Genomic DNA, 18242 nt, shown 5'->3' on the forward strand with positions numbered 1-18242 from the left:
TTTAATTGGGCCTGTTACTGAAATACTCTTTTAACTAGCTGAAGAGGATCACTCTGGGATGAAGTTACCTTCCCAGGGCTTTTCTTCCACCAAAGTATGTTAGTTAACCTGGCAGGGGCCACCCAATGTCAGCGTCAATTAACAGTCACCCCGGAAAACACAGAAGCTGATTAAAACAAGGCACACCACCAGTCATAGGACCTGTTAAATGGTTCTGAACATACGTTGTGTTAGTGTCAGGCTAGCTGAGGGACAGTGTGCATGGAGATGACATAGAGCAACTGAGGTGAAACTGAGGTGAAACGGAGGTGAAACGGAGGTGAAACTGAGGTGAAACGGAGGTGAAACGGAGGTGAAACGGAGGTGAAACTGAAAGTCACTGGTTTCCACTGTTTTTCTTTTGGCAGGTTAAGAGTCAAGAAAAACATACGGCATAGTGTTAGAATTGGGGTTACTTTTAGAATCACTATCACCAGTTAGCCATAGAATTCCAAGATTGAAAGTGAGTGGTTTTGACATGGGTCACATTACGGCATATATCGGCACATACTGGCACATAACGGCAAATACATTTCATAGAACACCATTACCCGGGACCCACTTTGGCACGACAGCACCACTTCCACTACCAGTTGCCACAAATCCCAGAACACATCTTAAAGGTTTGGGTTAGAGTTAGGTTTATGGCAAAGAGAAAGGAAACGTAGATACTAGGGTTTCCAGCCCCCACAAGGATAGAAAAACAAAAGTGTGGGTGTGTAAATGTGAGAGTGGCTGAGCCCTGGGGGAGGCCATCAGAGAGCTGGGTCTCAGAGCTCATGCGTTTATGTGAAAGTGCTCCTGTCTCCTCATATCAATGTGTACAGCCTCCATCCTCTCACTGTCTCTCTCCACTCCCTCCTTTCTTCTCTCCCTCATGTTTCTTTTTCTTTTCCCTTTCTGTCCCATTCCCTCCATCTCCTTCATTTCCTCTATTTCCCTTTTTTTCTCCCTCATTTCTTCTCTTTCTCTTCACAGTGTGGAATCTCCTGTCATTTAACTCACCCTCTCTCTCTGAGCCCTCTCACAACAACCAACTCCCTTACACACATACACACACACACACACACACCGCACAGAGACAACCCAAGTGCTTCATTGAATGGGTTGTTGCCTCTATTGCCAATGCAAACACGCTCAAGCAACAATAATAATACAACAGCATACAAGCCTACACACTTGTGTTGGTATAAGGGCTGAATTCAAGAAAAATCATGTCAGGCCTTTTTCACCTTAATAGATCTAACAAACAATATTTCGGTGAAAAACTAATGTATTATTTTCCAAAATATTGTTGCACAAAGATGGTCGATTTGCTGCATTGCATTGTGGAAGCAACTTTTTCTTGGATTACAGCAGGGCCTCTGATAGGGTCCTTCCAGGACATTTTGGAGGCAATTTGGCCGATCGTTGTCATGTTGAAAGTATAGACCTTTCATCACCACCATAAAAATCCAGCAACTCGTTCCTCAGTTGTCAGGCGATGAACACATCTGATTGAATCTTATTCAGAGGAATGGAGTCTGAATTCACCTGACCCACAGTGTTTACAGAGTCGTGGTCGGCTGACAGTTCATGTTTATGGTGCCTTGTCTACAGGAGTATATGTATACATAGTTCAAATGCTTTCTGTATGATCTATGGGAAATATACGTGCCTGATGTGGTCATACATTTGGCAGGAAATGTAGAAGTGCAGGTCAGTTTCTGGGCAATGTGCACATAACCTTTATATTCAAGTTTTCTATTGAGACCTTACGTTCTATGGTGTCAATTTGTTTTCTGATGGTTCTTTCATGATTTTGTTCGGTCGGTATTGCTCTCCTGGGGCTCTGTTGGGTTTGTGTTTGTGAACAGAGACCTAGCTCCGAGTCGACCCAGACAGCTCTTCTTTTGGTTCATCTCTCTGTAGATGAGGGCTTTGAGAATCGCTTCACTTTAGGTGGGTATGAAATTTAACAGCTATTTTCTGGATGTTGATAATTAGTGGGTATAGACCAAATCCAACTCTGCAAGCAGTATTTGGGATTTTGCATTGTGTTTTGGGAACACTTTTGCAGATTTCTGCATGCAGAATCTCAATTGGGCTTTTATGTTCTTTTATGTTCTTCTTAATGGTGTAGATCAACTCTCCCTCTCTCCCACTCTCCCTCTATTGTTCGCTTTCTCTCACTGTCTGTCTCTCTCACTCTCGCACGCACGCACACACACACACACACACACACACACACACACACACATCCACACACAATGACCTGCTGTTTGTAAATGAAGTTATATGAGAGTCAGGGTGTCACCGTGCAGTGCTGGAGTGAGCTGATCGGACCCATGTGGTTCCTGTGTTACAACACATTAGGGTCAGCAGGCTATATCACACAGGAAACAGGAAGTGCAGATAAGAACCCACTGAGTGATGGGAACACTTTCTGTCAGAGCAGCTTCGGGTACAGCTGCTTTGTTTTATGATAGCGTCAGGGTGTTACCCCCCCACACACAGACATACCCCGTTACACTTGACCCTGGCGTGAACAGAGACAGGATTTAGCATTGGAGCGGTTTAGATTTTGACCATTTCGTTAGATTTCGTGAAACCTAAGACATCAAAAAGTACACTAACCTAAACTCCCCCATATTCGAAACACACAGAAAAAAAAACTTAACAGGAGTGCAAGAGGAACTTCTGCTGAAACCATTCACATTATTAAGACAGTAGCTATAAACCCACAGCATATCTCACTACTTCTTGTTTACAGTCATAGTGGCCCTGCATAAAAATACCAGCAACAGGATAGTCAGGGTGGACCGACACGTTTAAAATACCAGCAACAGGATAGTCAGGGTGGACCGACATGTTTAAAATACCAGCAACAGGATAGTCAGGGTGGACCAACACGTTTAAAATACCAGCAACAGGATAGTCAGGGTGGACCGACATGTTTAAAATACCAGCAACAGGATAGTCAGGGTGGACCAACACGTTTAAAATACCAGCAACAGGATAGTCAGGGTGGGCCGACACGTTTAAAATACCAGCAACAGGATAGTCAGGGTGGACCAACACGTTTAAAATACCAGCAACAGGATAGTCAGGGTGGACCAACACGTTTAAAATACCAGCAACAGGATAGTCAGGGTGGACCAACACGTTTAAAATACCAGCAACAGGATAGTCAGGGTGGACCAACACGTTTAAAATACCAGCAACAGGATAGTCAGGGTGGACCAACACGTTTAAAATACCAGCAACAGGATAGTCAGGGTGGACCAACACGTTTAAAATACCAGCAACAGGATAGTCAGGGTGGACCGACATGTTTAAAATTGTCACGTCCTGGCTGTGCCCCTAGCCATCTCTGCGCTGGGCTCGGGGCATAGCCAGGACAGGACAGGAGGTGGCCTTTAGCCACCTCTACTCCTTTTTTTGGTTTCCCCAATTGGAGGCAGGTGTTAGTCATTGCCTCCAATTGGGGACCCTATTTAAGTTTAGTTTGTAGGCCCCAAGGCGTGGTTCATTTTGGTTTTGTTTATCCTGTGTAAGGAATACCCACGTCACTGGTTGCTGCTTTTTGTTTTGTTGGAGTCCTGCATTCTTTATTTTGTATTAAATGGATTACCTTACCTACCTCTACTCTGCGCCTGTGTCCTCTTCATCCCACAACCGTGACAGAATGAACCACCACCAAGAGACACAGCAGAAATGGACGGTAGGGGAACTCCTCGGTTGGCCGGACAGCGACACCGAGGAGGAGGAGAACCCCTACTGTCCTCTGCGGCACACCGGGCCTCCACAGCATCCACCCCGGAGGAGACGTCGACGGAGGCGACGTAAGCAAACCTCCGTGTGTCCGCCCCAAGAATTTCTTGGCGGGGTGCTGTGGGGGCAGGCGGAATGGAAGGACGCGGCCGTGCCACCCGTGCTCACGTGTGGGGTAGTCCAGGTGCCCCAGCCCTGCCCGGTGCCAGCTCCTAGGCGTCGGGCAACAACGCCGGGGGGGCCTATGAGGGCTTTCCCTGATGTTGGGAGATGTGAGGACTGGTGGGGCTATCGGGACCCGCCGTACCGGTTCTCGCCGCCAGCGCCCCCTGCTGCCCGGGAGCCGCAGCCGGCGCCGCCAGCGCCCCACACTGCCCGGGAGCCGCAGCCAGCGCCCCCCGCTGCCCGGAAGCCGCAGCCTGCGCCCCCCGCTGCCCGGAAGCCGCAGCCTGCGCCCCCCGCTGCCCGGAAGCCGCAGCCTGCGCCCCCCGCTGCCCGGAAGCCGCAGCCTGCGCCCCCCGCTGCCCGGGAGCCGCAGCCAGCGCTCCCCGCTCCCTGGGAGCCGCAGCCAGCGCCGCCAGCGCCCCCCGCTGCCTGGGAGCCGCAGCCAGCGCCCCCCGCTGCCTGGGAGCCGCAGCCAGCGCCCCCTGCTGCCCGGGAGCCGCAGCCAGCGCTCCCCGCTCCCTGGGAGCCGCAGCCAGCGCCGCCAGCACCCCCTGCTGCTTGGGAGCCGCAGCCAGCGCCCCCCGCTGCTTGGGAGCTGCAGCCAGCGTCCCCCGCTGCCTGGGAGCCGCAGCCAGCGCCGCCAGCGCCCCCTGCTGCCCGGGAGCCGCAGCCAGCGCCCCCCGCTGCCTGGGAGCCGCAGCCAGCGCCGCCAGTGCCCCCTGCTGCCCGGAAGCCGCAGCCTGCGCCCCCCGCTGCCCGGAAGCCGCAGCCTGCGCCCCCCGCTGCCCGGGAGCCGCAGCCAGCGCTCCCCGCTCCCTGGGAGCCGCAGCCAGCGCCGCCAGCGCCCCCCGCTGCCTGGGAGCCGCAGCCAGCGCCCCCCGCTCCCTGGGAGCCGCAGCCAGCGCCCCCTGCTGCCCGGGAGCCGCAGCCAGCGCTCCCCGCTCCCTGGGAGCCGCAGCCAGCGCCGCCAGCAACCCCTGCTGCTTGGGAGCCGCAGCCAGCGCCCCCCGCTGCTTGGGAGCTGCAGCCAGCGTCCCCCGCTGCCTGGGAGCCGCAGCCAGCGCCGCCAGCGCCCCCTGCTGCCCAGTGGCCGCAGCCGCCAGCTCCTCCCGCTGCCCAGTGGCCTCAGCCGCCAGCTCCTCCCGCTGCCCAGTGGCCTCAGCCGCCAGCTCCTCCCGCTGCCCAGTGGCCGCAGCCGCCAGCTCCTCCCGCTGCCCAGTGGCCTCCGCCGCCAGCTCCTCCCGCTGCCCAGTGGCCTCCGCCGCCAGCTCCACCCGCTGCCCAGTGGCCTCAGCCGCCAGCTCCACCCGCTGCCCAGTGGCCTCAGCCGCCAGCTCCTCCCGCTGCCCAGTGGCCTCAGCCGCCAGCTCCTCCCGCTGCCCAGTGGCCTCAGCCGCCAGCTCCACCCGCTGCCCAGTGGCCTCAGCCGCCAGCTCCACCCGCTGCCCAGTGGCCTCAGCCGCCAGCTCCACCCGCTGCCCAGTGGCCTCAGCCGCCAGCTCCTCCCGCTGCCCTGTTTTCGCCGCCGCCAGGACCCGCCGTGGACTGGCCGCCGCCCGGGCCCGCGGATGACTGGCCGCCGCCGCCTGGGCCCGCGGATGACTGGCCGCCGCCGCCCGGGCCCGCGGATGACTGGCCGCCGCCGCCCGGGTCCGCGGATGACTGGCCGCCGCCGCCCGGGCCCGCGGATGACTGGCCGCCGCCGCCCGAGCCAGCGGAAGACTGGTCGCCGCCGCCCGGGGCCGTGGATGACTGGCCGCCGCCGCCCGAGCCAGCGGTTGACTGGCCGCCCGAGGCCACGGATGACTGGCCGCCGCCGCACGAGGCCGCGGATGACTGGCCGCCGCCCGAGCCCGCGGTGGACTGGCCGCCTTGTCCCGCAGCGCCTTCACCTGCCCAGGAGCCCCCGCATCGTCCTACGGCGCCCTCGCCTGTCCCGGCCTCAGCGGCGCCCTCGCCTGTCCCGGCCTCAGCGGCGCCCTCGCCTGTCCCGGCCTCAGCGGCGCCCTCGCCTGTCCCGGCTCTCCCTGAACCTCCGCCGGCTCTCCCTGACCCTCCGCCGGCTTCCCTGTCTCCGGCTCCTTCGCCGGCTCTCCCACAGGGTTCTGACCCTCCGCCGGCTCCCCCGGCTCCTGCTCCTCCACCGGCTCCTATTCCCCCGCCGGCTCCCCCGTCTCCTGCTCCTCCGCCGGCTCCTGCTCCCCCGCCGGCCGTCAACCCTCCGCCGGCTCCCCCGGCTCCTGCTCCTCCGCCGGCTGCCGACCTGCTGCCGGCTCCTATTCCTCCGCCGGCTCCCCTGTCTCCTATGCCTCCGCCGGCTCCCCCGGCTCCTACTCCTCCGCCGGCTCTTCCGCCGGCTCCGGACCCTCCGCCGGCTCCCCCGGCTCCTGCTCCTCCGCCGGCTGCCGACCTGCCGCCGGCTCCTATTCCTCCGCCGGCTCCCCCGTCTCCTATTCCTCTGCCGGCTCCTATTCCTCCGCCGGCTCCCCCGGCTCCTACTCCTCCGCCGGCTCTCCCGCCGGCTCCGGACCCTCCGCCGGCTTCCCCGGCTCCTGCTCCTCCACCGGCTCCTATTCCCCCGCCGGCTCCCCCGTCTCCTATTCCTCTGCCTGCTCCTATTCCTCCGCCAGCTCCCCCGGCTCCTACTCCTCCGCCGGCTCTTCCGCCGGCTCCGGACCCTCCGCCGGCTCTTCCGCCGACTCTTCCGCCGGCTCCGGACCCACCGCCGGCCCTTCCGCCGGCTCCGGACCATCCGCCGGCTCCCCCGGCTCCTGCTCCTCCACCGGCTCCTGCTCCTCCGCCGGCTCCTACTCCTCCGCCGGCTCTTCCGCCGGCTCCTGACCCTCCACCGGTTTCCCCGTCTCCTATTCCTCCGCCGGCTCCCCCGGCTCCTACTCCTCCGCCGGCTCTTCCGCCGGCTCCGGACCCTCCGCCGGCTCCCCCGGCTCCTGCTCCTCCACCGGCTCCTATTCCCCCTCCGGCTCCCCCGTCTCCTGCTCCTCCGCCGGCTCCTACTCCTCCGCCGGCTCTTCCGCCGGCTCCTGACCCTCCGCCGGTTTCCCCATCTCCTGCTCCTCCGCCGGCTCTTCCGCCGGCTCTGGACCCTCCGCCGCCTCCCCCGGCTCCTGCTCCTCCGCCGGCTCCTATTCCCCCGCCGGCTCCCCCGTCTCCTACTCCTCCGCCGGCTCTCCCACCGGCTCCGGACCCTCCGCCGCCTCCGCCGGCTCCTACTCCTCCGCCGGCTCTTCCGCCGGCTCCTGACCCTCCGCCGGTTTCCCCATCTCCTGCTCCTCCGCCGGCTCTCCCGGCTCCTGCTCCTCCGCCGGCTGTCGACCCTCCGCCGGTTCCCCCGGCTCCTGCTTCTCCGCCGGCTGTCGACCCGCCGCCGGCTCTCCTGCCGGTTCCTGTCCCTCCGCCGGCTCTCCCGTCTCCTGACCCTCTGCCTCCCTGGCCTGTCCCTGCGGCTCCGCCTCCCCGGCCTGTGCCGGCGGCTCCGGGCGCTGAGCCTCCGCCGGTCCGGGTGTGGTCGTCCCGGTCTTGCGGTCGGGAGCCCGCGCCTTTGGGGGGGGTACTGTCACGTCCTGGCTGTGCCCCTAGCCATCTCTGCGCTGGGCTCGGGGCATAGCCAGGACAGGACAGGAGGTGGCCTTTAGCCACCTCTACTCCTTTTTTTGGTTTCCCCAATTGGAGGCAGGTGTTAGTCATTGCCTCCAATTGGGGACCCTATTTAAGTTTAGTTTGTAGGCCCCAAGGCGTGGTTCATTTTGGTTTTGTTTATCCTGTGTAAGGAATACCCACGTCACTGGTTGCTGCTTTTTGTTTTGTTGGAGTCCTGCATTCTTTATTTTGTATTAAATGGATTACCTTACCTACCTCTACTCTGCGCCTGTGTCCTCTTCATCCCACAACCGTGACAAAAATACCAGCAACAGGATAGTCAGGGTGGACCAACATGTTTAAAATACCAGCAACAGGATAGTCAGGGTGGACCAACACGTTTAAAATACCAGCAACAGGATAGTCAGGGTGGACCGACATGTTTAAAATACCAGCAACAGGATAGTCAGGGTGGACCGACATGTTTAAAATACCAGCAACAGGATAGTCAGGGTGGACCGACAGGTTTAAAATACCAGCAACAGGATAGTCAGGGTGGACCGACATGTTTAAAATACCAGCAACAGGATAGTCAGGGTGGACCGACATGTTTAAAATACCAGCAACAGGATAGTCAGGGTGGACCGACATGTTTAAAATACCAGCAACAGGATAGTCAGGGTGGACCGACATGTTTAAAATACCAGCAACAGGATAGTCAGGGTGGACCGACATGTTTAAAATACCAGCAACAGGATAGTCAGGGTGGACCGACACGTTTAAAATACCAGCAACAGGATAGTCAGGGTGGACCAACACGTTTAAAATACCAGCAACAGGATAGTCAGGGTGGACCGACATGTTTAAAATACCAGCAACAGGATAGTCAGGGTGGACCAACACGTTTAAAATACCAGCAACAGGATAGTCAGGGTGGACCGACATGTTTAAAATACCAGCAACAGGATAGTCAGGGTGGACCGACATGTTTAAAATACCAGCAACAGGATAGTCAGGGTGGACCGACATGTTTAAAATACCAGCAACAGGATAGTCAGGGTGGACCGACATGTTTAAAATACCAGCAACAGGATAGTCAGGGTGGACCGACATGTTTAAAATACCAGCAACAGGATAGTCAGGGTGGACCGACATGTTTAAAATACCAGCAACAGGATAGTCAGGGTGGACCGACATGTTTAAAATACCAGCAACAGGATAGTCAGGGTGGACCAACACGTTTAAAATACCAGCAACAGGATAGTCAGGGTGGACCGACATGTTTAAAATACCAGCAACAGGATAGTCAGGGTGGACCGACATGTTTAAAATACCAGCAACAGGATAGTCAGGGTGGACCAACACGTTTAAAATACCAGCAACAGGATAGTCAGGGTGGACCGACATGTTTAAAATACCAGCAACAGGATAGTCAGGGTGGACCGACATGTTTAGCAGAAAGGAAGAACACAAAGAGGAGGATAGAGGAAGAAAGCAACTCAAAAGATAATGAAAGAATTGGTGCAGGCAGCAATAAAACTGACACACCATGTTATTATCTGTGGGTACAGAGAGCAAGGAGCCAGGGTTAGAGGTCATGGGTCATGGGTTAGGGTACTCACTGAAAGATGGGCAGTCTCCTCTCTCTGGCTCCAAGGTCTGGGGTAGAGAAGGGGTGGGACCAAATCCAGGTTCTATAGATTGTGATTGGCTTACAGCTGAAGTATATATATCAGTCTCTGCCTCCTTACTGCCTATGGCAACGCCCTCCACCACGCTGGATGTCTGGAAGAGATAAAGATGATTACATTAACAATCAATGTTATTCCAAAAACAGGATCAATCAATTACTTTTCTTCTTTTAGCATCAACTGTCCTAGTTTCAGCAAGCTGCTGAGTGCTTTCCACTTTGGTATGTTCTAAGACCCCGACAGCACTCCATTATCTTCTGGGTAGTGGCATTACCAACCCAGATGTCTTGTCTCCCAGGGAGTTTATCTATTTGTGTTAGTGTGTTAGTATTTGTGTGTGTGTGTGTGCGAACATGCTTTTATTTACTGTAGGTTAAGTGTTAGATTTAAGGAAAAAGTTACAAAGTTGTAGGGTTAGGTTAATGCTTAAGGTTATATTTTTGAGGTTAGGGTTAAATAGAGATTCGGGTTTATATTAGTCTATGTACAGTATTTATATGACTGTATAAGTATGTGTGTAAGGGGGGGTGTCTATAATAAGGTCATGTTAGTGTATGTACAGTATTTATATGAATGCATATGTATGTGTGTAAGGGGTGTGTCTATAATAGCACCATTAATGACTAAGGTATCTTGTCTTCCAGGGGACCATTTCAGCAGCTGTCACAGCTTTGATATAAACAGCTATAAAAAGCCAACTGGAGGCAATCCAGCACTGGGTATTAAAGACATATTCCTTACTGAAGTGACAGAGCCTAGACAGAGACAAAGACAGAAGGAGAGAAGGAGAAAGGCAGAGATGAAGAACGAGAAAGATAGAGACAGCTCAGGTCTTTTAAGATGCGCTCCGCACTCCTTCCTCTCCTCTTTCGAGACAGAGCAAGGGATGAGCATTCAAAGGCAGAGTGGCGAAGCTGACCATGAAAAGAAGAGGGAAGAACAGAGAGAAGCTGTCAGACAAGAGGAGGAGGAGAAGAGGAGATGAGAGGAGGGGAGATGGGAAGAGGACTTAAAAGAGGCTGTGATGGGTGGAAGACAGACAGACAGACAGACAGGCAGACAGACAGGCAGACAGACAGGCAGGGACAGTGACATGCATCTCCAGAAAAAAAAAATAGCACTGGTCACAGAGCCTTATGAAATAAACATAGACCTCATCTGCAGACAGACAGACAGACAGACAGACAGACAAAGAGACAGACCGGTAGATAGAGAGAGAGAGACAGACAGGAAGATGCAAACAGACAGGGAGATGTAGTAAGGTAGGGCTTGCAGACTGTCTCTACTCTGCTGTTCTCTTAAACACCCCCTCACAATAAGATATACTAAAAATACACCAGATAGGCTACTAATGACTTCTCCTGACAAGTCAGGGAGGAATTGTGTGTGTGTGTGTTTGTGTGCATTACTTTGTCGAAGAAGGAAGACAATACATGTACACCCATGGTAGCTCAACCAGGGATGTTGCTGCAATGCACACACGCGCACACGCACGCACACACAAACAGTCACAGTGCACACACACACACACACAAATGCACACGTGCACACACACGCACAGTCTTAAACACTCACACTCACAAAGCAATACCAACATTTCCTCTCTTTAAAAAGACACATCTTGGCTGTTTGACAAAAATAAAAGCACCTGCTGCTCTTAGCAAATTGTTTCCTTGGAAGTTCCCATTTGAAGCTCCACCTCCACCCCTGTCCCTCCTCCACCCCTGTCCCTCCTCCACCCCTGTCCCTCCTCCACCCCTGTCCCTCCCTCCTCTAACCTCACCCATCTGGCCTTCTTCTGGTCTGGCAGCAGCCTCAATGTAAACGGCATCATTATTCACACTAACAAAATAGCCTGCATACTACCTATTCTCAAGCTACAATGGAGAGAATAATCTACACTGTTCTTCTGAGGTGTGTGTCTAAACCCCTGCCTATAGTATCATAATTATCATTTTACTTGCTTCTTTTCCATATTTTCTGTTGTCAAAGCCTGCACATGTTCCTGCCACACAAAACACTGGAGCACCTACACCAAAAAACACACTTTGACTTGCATGTCAAAGTGTGGGCTGGTAGATAACCAAGTAGTAATAGCATTGTGGGCCATTAACCAAAAGTTGGAGTCAGTGTTTGTGCTTTGAGCATAGCCCTTAATACTTACCCCTGAGTCAGAGCACACTAACCCTTAATACTAACCCGAGTCAGAACACACTAACCCTTAATACTAACCCGAGTCAGAACACAATAACCCTTAATACTAACCTGAGTCAGAACACACTAACCCTTAATACTAACCCCTGAGTCAGAACACACTAACCCTTAATACTAACCCCTGAGTCAGAACACACTAACCCTTAATACTAACCCCTGAGTCAGAACACACTAACCCTTAATACTAACCCGAGTCAGAGCACACTAACCCTTAATACTTACCCGAGTCAGAGCACACTAACCCTTAATACTAACCCGAGTCAGAACACACTAACCCTTAATACTAACCCGAGTCAGAACACAATAACCCTTAATACTAACCTGAGTCAGAACACACTAACCCTTAATACTAACCCCTGAGTCAGAACACACTAACCCTTAATACTAACCCCTGAGTCAGAACACACTAACCCTTAATACTAACCCGAGTCAGAGCACACTAACCCTTAATACTTACCTGAGTCAGAGCACACTAACCCTTAATACTCACCCCTGAGTCAGAGCACACTAACCCTTAATACTTACCCCTGAGTCAGAGCACACTAACCCTTAATACTTACCCCTGAGTCAGAGCACACTAACCCTTAATACTTACTCCTGAGTCAGAACACACTAACCCTTAAAACATACCCCTGAGTCAGAACACACTAACCCCTTAATACTTATAAATGAGTCAGAGCACCCTGCCCCCCAGCTCTCCAAACAACAGTTTGAAAAGCCCTTTCTCAGAACTCCAGTAGAGGTGAGGGAGGACATGTTCAGTAGGCCTGTTTTGGCTGTTCCTATCTTCTAGAACAGACACCTCTAGACACATTTGCCAAAAAGGACAAGGTGAGTCACTAATTATTGCAATTCCAGTATATCTGGCAGGTGTTAAGGATATCAGTGGAATTACCACATCATACGTCCAATTACACTACTGGGACTGAAGGTTGGAAAATATCACAATCAGATTCACATTTATTCCTTACGTTTATGTTTACGCATACCCATACTTATACTGGTGTAATAGTGCTGTTTGTAGAGAAAATATAGCGACAGGAAACACAAAACCTAAGTTGACATAATAAATGTTGACATGATTAGCCTATAAGGTCATGGGATATGAGTGCTGAGTAAATCCCACTGTACATATTCATTTGACAGTTGACAGTTGTAGTATGTGCATCTATGCCGATGCAAAGAGAGGAAAGCAGTTCTGGGTTCAGTAAAGTGCAGCAGTTTTAAAAATAACAGTTGACAATTTAAGGTGATGTTTTGAGCATAGTCTTGCAGGTTTCTCTAGGACAGATTGCTGGTTCCTGTGGTCCACGTGGAAAGAAACCTTTCTGGTGATGGAAATGTTTGCCATGATTGATCTCTACTGGAACATTTGCCCTCCACCTGTGATCCACCAGTCCTCCAACTGCCCCCTGCCTGCCCCACCTGCCCAAAAACTGCCCTTCCTCTGCCCTCCACATGCCCATGCCTCCCTGTCCTCCCATCTTAGATTGTGGAAGATATGGTCCCTCGATGAAGATGAGGGTCCCTAGATGAAGATAATGGTCCCTAGATGAAGATGAGGGTCCCTAGATGAAGATGATCATCCCAAGAAGAAGCCGATGGTCCCTAGATGAAGATGATCATCCCTAAAAGAAGCCGATGGTCCTGAGATGAAGATGATCGTCCTGAGAGGAAGCTGATCGTCCCTAGATGAAGATGATCGTCCTGAGAGGAAGCTGATGGTCCCTAGATGAAGATGATCGTCCCTAAAAGAAGCCAATGGTCCCTAGATGAAGATGATCATCCTGAGAGAAGACCGATGGTCCCTAGATGAAGATGATCATCCTGAGAGGAAGCCGATGGTCCCTAGATGAAGATGATCATCCTGAGAGGAAGCCGATGGTCTCAAGGAATTTCAATGATTTAGCCAAACCAACAGCTGTGGTTTTGTCTGTCTTCTTCTTCTTATAAGACTACTTTAAAATACACACTTCAACAGAATCAGGAACTGTAAATAGCACATACATTTTTTTTTTTTTAAATAACCCAAATGTATGCAGTCACATGGAACTGCTAAAAGTAGGCCAACATGGCTGAGAGTAGGCAATATATCCTACTCCATGTCTGCCAAGTCAGGCTTGTTTTGGAGTCGAAAGTCAGGTCCTCTAATTGGAGGAGGAGATGAAGCTAATTACTGCCAAGGCTGGACACAGAACAGGCCAGCCAGCCGATCACAGCAACAGGAGCATGGCCTCAAAGGATCACAAGGCATTAGCAACCGAGTTCTGATTCTAACACTGATATGATAAACACAGTCCGCAGGGGATTTGCATGGTAGGGGAGGAGGGAGTCTGTGCTAGTGTGTGTGTCCGCGTGCATGCGTGTGTGTGTGTAGGTCTGACATGCTCTCACTACTGTGACATTAAAGCGTTGACAGGCAAGAAATCTGTTCAGATGGTGTAATGATTGGAGGAGCTAAGACAGACCCTATTGATCCACCCCCACTCTCCACCACACGACCCCATGGTGTCATTACAACTCCCAGTGGGTCACACACACACACACACACTGCCCTGAGACCTGACCTATGGCCATTTAAAGACAGGCTATTTCGTCATGCAGACATAAGTCAATATCAGAATAATTGGACAGATTCGTTAGCAACTGCACGCATAAGACACAACATAAGGAAATATGTATATGTGTGTGTGTATACCCAATCTTCTATAAATGTGACAGACAGATCAGACATACAGACTTGAATGTTGATAGTTTACTGAGTGTATGTGCAGAAAGGTCAATATCATCACAAAATGACGCAACTTGAACATACATTCTCAGGTGGCTATCAACTACAGGCACCAACAAATGTAGTTTTTTCTAAAAATGGAATATCATATGTTGCAAAGCCATATAAATGTTATTTATGATTGGTAATGCCATATAGCTTGAATATAACCTTTATATAGTTACATACACACTAACTCTCTCTTCTATGTGTTTGGCAGTACTAACTCCACCACTGTGTTTGGTAGTACTAACTCCCCCCTCTACGTGTTTAGTAGTCTTAACCCCCACCACTGTGTTTGGTAGTACTAACTCCCCCCTCTATGTGCTTAGTAGTCTTAACCCCCAACACTGTGTTTGGTGGTACCAACTCCCCCCTCTACATGTTTAGTAGTCTTAACCCCCACCACTGTGTTTGGTAGTACTAACTCCCCCTTCTACGTGTTTAGTAGTCTTAACCCCTACCACTGTGTTTGGTAGTACTAACTCCCCCCTCTACGTGTTTAGTAGTCTTAACCCCCACCACTGTGTTTGGTAGTACTAACTCCCTCCTCTACGTGTTTGGTAGTACTTACTCCCTCCTCAATGTGTTTCGGTAGCACTAATTCCCCCTCTTTTGTGTTTGGCAGTAATAACACCCCCTCTATGTGTTTCTTAACCCTTAACCTTATGTGTTTGGTAGTACTAACCCCCCCCCCCCCCCCCCCCAAGTGTACTGGCTATAGATAAAGAGTCTCCACATTGAGGAAGGCCAGATTAAGTTGTATTTGCCCACAGGTCTTCATGACATCTCCCCTCAGAGTTCAGCTGTATCTGGTGGATCAGTTCAGCTCTACTGACATTTTCTCTAATGATTCTGACATTTCCAGGGGCTTTGGGTAGCCCAGCCTTGAGTGGTCGAGAGCAGTTGTTTTCCCAATTCACTCCATAATGCAGCTGCAAAAGACTTATATTCTTGGCCTGTTTTAGAGCCCCTGAGGTTAACAGGACTATCCTGTCCAACGCTAAGAGATTAGAAGTTTACATCCTTCGAGAATTTGGACGTCAAGTTTTTTTCTTTAGTTGCTGCACAGCCTGTGTCTGTGTCAAAACAATGTTGCTGGTGTTGTCGCTAGTTAGTGTCTAGTTAATGCAACTGACAGTGTGATGAAAGGAGTGTAAAGTGAGAAAGACGGAGAAAGAGAGGAAATAAGGAATGAGAAAGACCGGGAGAGAGAGGAAGAAAGGGATAGGAATGACAGAGGGAAAGAGCGAGAGAAAGAGAGAGGAAGTCAGAAAGAGAGAGCGGCTGACTAATCATGCAGACTGATTGTCACAGGATGACTTCCTACTAAAGCAGTGCTGGTACAAGGACCAAGTCCTCTCCATCCCATCTTCCCCCTCTCCTTTTACTCTTTCTACTCCTTCCTCTCTCATACACCCCACCCCCTCCCTCTGTCTGATACTCTTTCCTCTACTTCTAGCTCCAATGTCTTCTTTTTCTGCTTGAGTGGACACTGCAGCAGCCCTGTCCAAGCCTGGGGCTCACATTAGACCCTTACACAGTCTCTACCACACACACACACACACACACACACCCACACACACACACACACACACACACACACACACACCCACCCTGTGTTGTCCTCCCTGCTTCCCCATGTCAGGCCATAGGGATGCTCTGGGCCCAGTCACAGGTCCTGGGGCAGCCTGGGGGTGAGGTAGTGAGCCAATCATAGAACGGAATGAGCCAGTAGGAGAAAACACTGTAGTGTACCATATCTAGAGTCAACACTTCCTACACCCAGAAGGACACACTGCTGGGGGATGGAGGAGACCATGGGAGGAGAGTAAAAGAGACTGTCTTTCCTCCTCTGAGTTCCTTCTAATGAGAAATAATGAGAATATATGAACCAGGGAGGAGAATGTTTTGTCCTTTATGTTCTCTCTGCCTCTCTCTCTTCATCTTTACTACCCAAATGTCTCCCTTCCATCATGTTTGACAATAGATTCAACGTTTAACAGATTCGGACTCTCCCTCTATGACTGAGAATACACACATGGACGGTTGGTTGTTAATGCTCTGCTCTACTGTGTGTGTCATATATAAAGCCTTCACGGAAGTTTGACAGGAAGAGGGTAAGTGCTATCGATTGACCATTTCCTGCTCGGCCCTGCTGTCAGAGCAAAATAAGCTGACTGTTTTGTCTCTCAGCCAAGATTGACAATTTCTTTTTCAGATGATTCTTTGATATTTTTACTTTAGCTCAAGTCAGTTTTCCAATTTGACAATTTTTTACATTTCTGCAGAGCCAAGAAGAGTGAAGGTCTCTTACCGAGTGAGCGAGTGAGCGACAAACCGAGCGACCAACTACACCTTGTTAAATAGCGTAGTGGTTAGAGATGCAGACCTGTAAACTATAGGTCCCAAGTTCGTATCTCCTCGCAGGCAAAGCGAAGTACACATTGAGTATTATTCTGTATAGACGAAAACTTTGCTGGCTAAAACCTTCAGTATCTACATTATCGTAAGCCTAAAATAAAACAGTTTACGGTTATATTGCGACTGTTTCTGGTGGATTTTCGAAGTATGCATCCGTACATGTGTTTTGGGTCAGGATAGACAGACACATTTGCTGGCTTAACATACAGTAGTTACGTAATAGTAAGACTTAACTGAAACTGTATACGGTTATATGGCATGGAAAAGTTCTTCCGTCTCGCTAGCAATTGCTCAATTCTTATGAATATTCTTAGGAAGGTAGTAGTCTTGATGCTGCCTCTGGCTAATAAGCTGTTAAAACGGCCAGGGGCAAAAGCAATACAGTTTATAGAAGCTATTTGTTGTGGAGGTAAACTTAATAAGAAACGTCTGTTTAACACAATCCTCAATGGAGTCTAGTGACTGCTGAAACGTGTAATGCTGTAGCGTACTGGTTAAAGACAGTGTCTCTCAGGTGGAGGACCTAAGTTCGAATCTATTAAAAGCAACAACATTTATTAATTATTTCTGGTAGATTCCACGATTCTCTCGGCTTTTCACTTGATGAAAAGACCTTTATTGATAGTTATTGTATAAATGTCATTCACAAATTCAGACTCGCTAGCAGTTGCTCAATTCTTATGACTATTCCAGTAAGTTAGTAGATACCGGTAAAGCTTATTACTGGCTAATACGCTGTTAAAACGGCCAGTGGCAAACGGCATACATAGATGCTATTTTGGTTGGAGGTAAACTTTAGTCAGTTTAACTGTATCAATGTCCTTCACAAATGGCCAATTAACTAATAAAGTGGTCAGTGGTAAAAGAGGATTTGTTTCAGGAGAGAGACAAGAGGCTACACTGACACAGAGCAGAAGTACAGCTCCGTGGTGTGGTGGTTAACAACACAGCCTTTCATGTGGGCCACCCGGATTCAAGTCTCGAGAGGGCAACACGCATGCCTGGTTTCTTATTACTTTATAGATATACGCTGTGAGTTTTGGCCATTTGTTGTAAAAATGTCACTGTCGAATCAAAAAGGTTCTCTGAAAATCGTGTACTACTCCATGTATGTGCCGACATGTGCCCCATGTCATCACAACCAATCGCTATCAGACGTGGAATTTCACAGCTAACTGAGGTATGAAAGTGATTCTACTTTTAGATGATGTAGTTAGAAACAATATTACACATCCTGGCCACAATTATTTTGTTAACTGCAAAATTGTCAGACAGCGTTCTTAATTTCAAATGATAAAATAATGTTTTATTCAATTCTAGTGAGTTTATTTAGTTATTACCTTTTGGTTTTCGGACCATAGCCCTAAAACCATCAATGTAAAATAAATCTTGATGTGACTTTAAGAGGATAACATTTGAATGGAAAAAGAAATATGGTGAAAGGAAACTCACTTTCTCCATTTTAACATCCATCCAGGGCTGTTGCAATTATTACATAATTACCTGATCGCGACAACTTTTTTGGACAATATTTAGATTCCCAAATGTTTCCAGTCAGAATAAGGGAGTTTCACACCAATGTTAGAAAC

General features: G+C 50.7%; 1 protein-coding gene across 1 annotated transcript in view; it reads right to left on the minus strand.

The window, feature by feature from the left end:
* gse1 (Gse1 coiled-coil protein) overlaps positions 1 to 18242 on the minus strand; it is a 280494-nt gene that overhangs the window by 188558 nt on the left and 73694 nt on the right. The window contains exon 2 of the mRNA XM_034295844.1: positions 9177 to 9339. Within this exon, the coding sequence (XP_034151735.1) occupies positions 9177 to 9339 (163 nt within the window). The remainder of the gene's footprint in view (positions 1 to 9176; positions 9340 to 18242) is intronic.

Source organism: Esox lucius, chromosome 2 (assembly GCF_011004845.1).
Source record: "Esox lucius isolate fEsoLuc1 chromosome 2, fEsoLuc1.pri, whole genome shotgun sequence".
NCBI classification, from domain to species: Eukaryota; Metazoa; Chordata; class Actinopteri; order Esociformes; family Esocidae; genus Esox; species Esox lucius.